The sequence below is a fragment of the Pleurodeles waltl genome, chromosome 8, assembly GCF_031143425.1.
Source record: "Pleurodeles waltl isolate 20211129_DDA chromosome 8, aPleWal1.hap1.20221129, whole genome shotgun sequence".
Taxonomy (NCBI): domain Eukaryota; kingdom Metazoa; phylum Chordata; class Amphibia; order Caudata; family Salamandridae; genus Pleurodeles; species Pleurodeles waltl.
In genome coordinates, this window is record NC_090447.1 from 65706027 (window position 1) to 65710874 (window position 4848).

The following is a 4848-nucleotide window of genomic DNA, read 5'->3' on the forward strand; positions in this document are numbered from 1 at the left end:
TTTGGTCTAATGATGGTTTGTACAATAGATTTTATTCTTATATAACTTGGTGTTGTGTTTCCTTTGTGGTGTATTTATTGCGTCACATGTGTTGTATGTGTTGTGCAATCGCTTTACACATTGCCCCCGCTCGCGTCAACTTCGCTGAGGTTATCCTGGGTGTAACTCCCTTGCCCTGACTAGAGTGGGTGGTTGCATACCCTAGCCAACCAGAAACACCATTTCTAAAAGTGGGCATAAGGGTTAAGGTTGTTGGAAGTGAAGAGTTTTTCGACTGCTGCTGTATTGTGAACTACTGGTCTGTGGAGATGTCCTATTGTAATGGGGCAAAGGAGATCTGAGAGTGTCAATAGAGTATAAAGAGTTGCAGCTTTTCCTTTTCATTCTCCCACAGGTGGATGAATAATGTGTTAGTGGTGGGGGAGCGGGGGAGCAACAGCTCTGAATGCAGCAACAGATGAATGTTTGTTAGAGAATCAACTGATATGGTGTGTTGCTTTCTGGATGGGCTAATTATAAAACCTCTCAATGGGTACTTATTTGTGGCTGATTGGGTTGATGTTTTGGGTTGCTTGACTATGGGGAGAGAGCATGTGTCAATTATTTTATAAGGCTATTGTGATATGGCTGTAGGTTCTGGTATGTACTGGTATAAACTCTTCTAGGAAGTGAAGATGTTTAGTGGATTGAAGCCCTTTGAAAGGGTTAGGAGATGGTATGAGTTGAAAGAGCACATCATGAGGCTCCTAGCTGTAGTGTGTGATTGAAAGGCCATGATAGTGAGCAGTAGAAGTGATTGGTTGCAGGGGCGGCTCCTCTGCTACAGCGGAGGAGAGTCACCCCCCACCAGCAGCAGGAGCTGAAAACCTTTAAAAAATAAAACAATAATAAACAATGTTTATTATCATTTTATTTTTAAAGGGGAGGAGATCTGGGGGAAGACAGCCATGGAAGGGAGTGCACACAGCACTCTCTTCAGTGTGCATGAATGTGAGGCCCACCGTCTCAGGATAGCCCAACACACATGCACACAGGGCTCTCCCCAACCCGCCACTGTGTTGCCGGGTTGGAGACAGTGAGCCCAGGCTCCTAGTCTGCGATAGAACACCCAGCCAGGGTGCTCCAGCAAATCATAACGCTGCTCTGAGCAGCATCATGATTGGTTGCAGGGCAGGCTGGGAGCTTGTGTCTGGAGTGCAGTGGAGAGGGGCGGTGGAGCGGTGAGCTTCAGGTAAGTTTTTTTTAAACAAATGTTATTAATTTCTGCTTTATTCCCCCTGCCACTTTGCCCAGTCACCAGCCGCAACTGATTGGTTGGGTAGTTGGGAAGTATGATAGAGAGAAAAATAGATTTCTCAACAGGTTAATTCTCAGACGATGGTAGGGGTGATGTAAATTGTGAGGTTTGCTCCTGAAAGGTTTGATTGTTGTGAGAGGGTTGTAAGAATTAAAAGATCGATGGATATAATCATGTAATGAATTATTGTGAGGGTATGATTGTCTTGTGGTTTGATGTGCTGTGGGAATGAGGAGGTAAGATCAGAGTTGACTGTGACTATTGAATGAAAACATTATTGAATTAGAAGTCTCATGGCTGCACCCAGAAGCAATTATCCCACCCAGACAGCTATGCAGTGATCCCACTCAGTATTGATCCACAGCTATTATCCATTCCACCTACAAGTGATATGTTTGTTATTTATTTAAAACCGAATGCAATTGTTATCAATGTAATAATGTTTCATAAGAAAAATATTATTTGTACAGAACTCTCATACTATATAATAGAGCTTGTCATAAAGTTTCCCTACAGCAGGAATGTGTAAAGTTGGTAAGTTTTTAGCTTTATCATAAACGGAGATGGTTTTCCTCTCTGACGTACCTGAAACAGAAATTGTATAGTTGATTTATTGTTTCGGTTTACTTTTAGTGTCTTCCTCTTCTTACAATAAGCAGACTGGTACATTGAGTGTGGTCCTTTTAGAAGTGTGAAAGGTTTATCCAAACCAGTGCATGAAGTGCATTATTTACAGTTTGACTGCAGAGACCCAAGCATCCTACACATACTGAGACAGGAATAATAGACCACGTATTGAAAGCTCAACACCAACAAGTATTTTTGTGCTGTACACAAGATATTATGCACCATAGGATTTGGTTAATAATTAATGCTGGTGCTTTTGTTTTCATGGAATAGATACCACCAATGGAACAGAACCAGGCCTCGGCACTGAAGCATGTCCATCTTAAATAGCACCAAGGTTCTCTCATCAACCTTCATCTTGATTGGGATTCCTGGGCTGGAGGCAGCACACTTCTGGATCGCCTTCCCAATGTGTACCCTGTATCTGGCAGCAATCTTTTGCAATTGTATCATTTTATTTATCATTAAAAATGAGCCCAGTCTTCACCAGCCCATGTTCCTCTTCCTGTCCATGCTGGCGATGATTGACATTGTTATATGCACATCAACATACCCCAAAATTCTCTGTCTTTTCTGGTTTAGCTCTACTGAGATTGCCCATGACTCCTGCTTTATCCAAATGTTCTTCATCCATGGCTTTTCTGCGATGGAGTCAGGGATCCTTTTGGCAATGGCGTTTGACCGTTATGTTGCTATCTGCAATCCATTGCGGTATGCCACCATCCTGACTAATACCATAATAGTTAGGATAGGGCTTTTTGCTGCAGTGAGAGGGCTTGGCTTTATGACTCCATTAACATGCCTGGTTAAGAGACTTGTGTACTGTGGAGACAATGTCATCCATCACTCCTATTGTGAACACATGGCTGTTGTGAAGCTTGCTTGCGGGGATACAACACCAAACAACGTGTACGGCATCACTGCCGCAACCTTTGTCGTTGGATCTGACTCTGTCTTCATTGCTGTGTCATACTTTCTTATCCTCAGGTCTGTCTTTGGCCTTTCTTCCAAAGAAGCACGCATGAAGTCTCTTAGCACATGTGGGTCACACATTTGTGTTATTTTATTGTTCTACACACCAGGACTCTTTTCTTTTTACACACAAAGGTTTGGTCATCATGTCCCTTCCTACATCCACATTCTCTTGGCCGATCTTTATCTTCTAATTCCGCCTATGTTGAATCCCCTCATTTATGGCATGAAAACAAGACAAATTCGAGTGAAAGTTGTGAAGGTATTTGTTGTCTTGAAACCCCCACTCTCAAAAACAAAGAATAAGGCGACCAGCAGAATTGAAGACATGAAAGAGATCTGCTAAAATTGTGGATATGAATAAACACCTACGCCCTTGAGTTTCTTTAAGCTGGTGGAGCCATTTTACCACACAGCCATCCTTTTCACTGCTCTTCTTTGTTCCTGCTGACATCCACCATATGACATCGAGTCAGACTATACCACCCATCTTCATTTATTGCTTGTCACACATATGAGATCTATCTTGATGCCGGGAATCTAGGAACCTAGTGAGTGTTAAAATCAATTCCAGGAGGTGGTGACCCATTCTCAAGCTTTGACATCTTTTAAAATTTCCAATTTGGTTATTCATCTACACTGTAAAAAGTTACATTTCAACCATAACAAAACAATGAGTGTTGGCCCCTAGTGCCGCCGGAGGGCCACCTTTTGTGATGCTCAGGTGGCGATGTGCACTTCGCCATATTTGCAAGGCGGCGTTAGGCCACTTTTTGTTGCTAAGTGCCTTCTTGTAAATATGGACCCTTCACATGCAACAACACCCTTTGCATTTTGATGCTGCCCCAGATTTACAAGTAATCGTAAATCTGTGGTAGCATCAAAATCTAATGCCACCCCAGGGGTGGCGTTAGCATGGTACAACGAGGAGAAATGCTTTCATTTCTCCTTGTTTTTTGCTCTTTCTATGTGTGCTGCATTATGCAGCACACATAGAAAGAGCAGATCACCATTGAAGATTGTTTTTGTGCAGGAAGGTGTCCCTCTTTTTGTGTCCCTTCTTGCACCAAAAAAAATCTCCATCGTAATGCTGCCATCCTTGCACTGTGGTGCAAGGGTGGCCGCCTTGGCGCTCAGCAGCAAATTTAGAACCTGTGCAGAGGAAAACAAAGGAATGTGCCATATTATTGTAAATACAGCGCATCCCTTCAGTTTAGAAGTAACGCGGCACTGCCAAATTGCTACTTCTCATAAATATGACCCTAAAAGTGGTGTACAGTAATATAGACATTTAAAATGGATTATTCAGTTTTTGGTAGTCTTAGGGTACTGTCACATGGTGTTGTTTACATAAGCTGTTAATACTTTAATTCCTTTGCCTGAAGCATCAGCATGGTTTGTTGAACAATAGTAATGATGTACAACTCTGTGTGGGAGTCTCTGTGTGGGGCCAATCAAAAGAGTTCTGGGTTTCTTACTGCCTATTAAAGGCAGAGCTGCTTCAGAGAGCAAGGGCAGAAATGTGTGTATCCAATGCTCACAATTTGTCAACTAACACCTGTTTCATCAAAATATCCTTTTAAGGCTAAAAAGTTCATTAAAGCCTAAATCTGCAAAGCACTGGCCTTTGTATTTTGAATATATTAACATAAAGTGGGTCAGTGTTGGACACTAAGGGCCTGATTACAACTTTGGAGGAGGTGTTAATCCGTCCCAAATGTGACGGATATACCACCAGCCATATTACGAGTTCCATAGGATATAATGGACTCGTAATACCGCTGGTGGTATAACTGTCACTTTTGGGACGGATTAACACCTTCCTCCAAAGTTGTAATCATGCCCTAAGTCTGAAAGCAAAGAGTGGTTGCAACAATGGATTAATACTTATGAATGGATAGAGAATGCGCTCTATATAAAATAGATTAAATTATAAAGGAATACATATCGCC

General features: G+C 42.1%; 1 protein-coding gene across 1 annotated transcript; it reads left to right on the forward strand.

Annotated features, from left to right (window-relative positions):
* Positions 1 to 2237: 2237 nt before the first annotated feature.
* On the forward strand, positions 2238 to 3242 carry LOC138249467 (olfactory receptor 52P1-like). Its single transcript, XM_069203426.1, has one exon. It carries the CDS (start codon positions 2238 to 2240, stop codon positions 3240 to 3242), a length of 1005 nt encoding a protein of 334 aa, XP_069059527.1.
* Positions 3243 to 4848: the final 1606 nt, after the last annotated feature.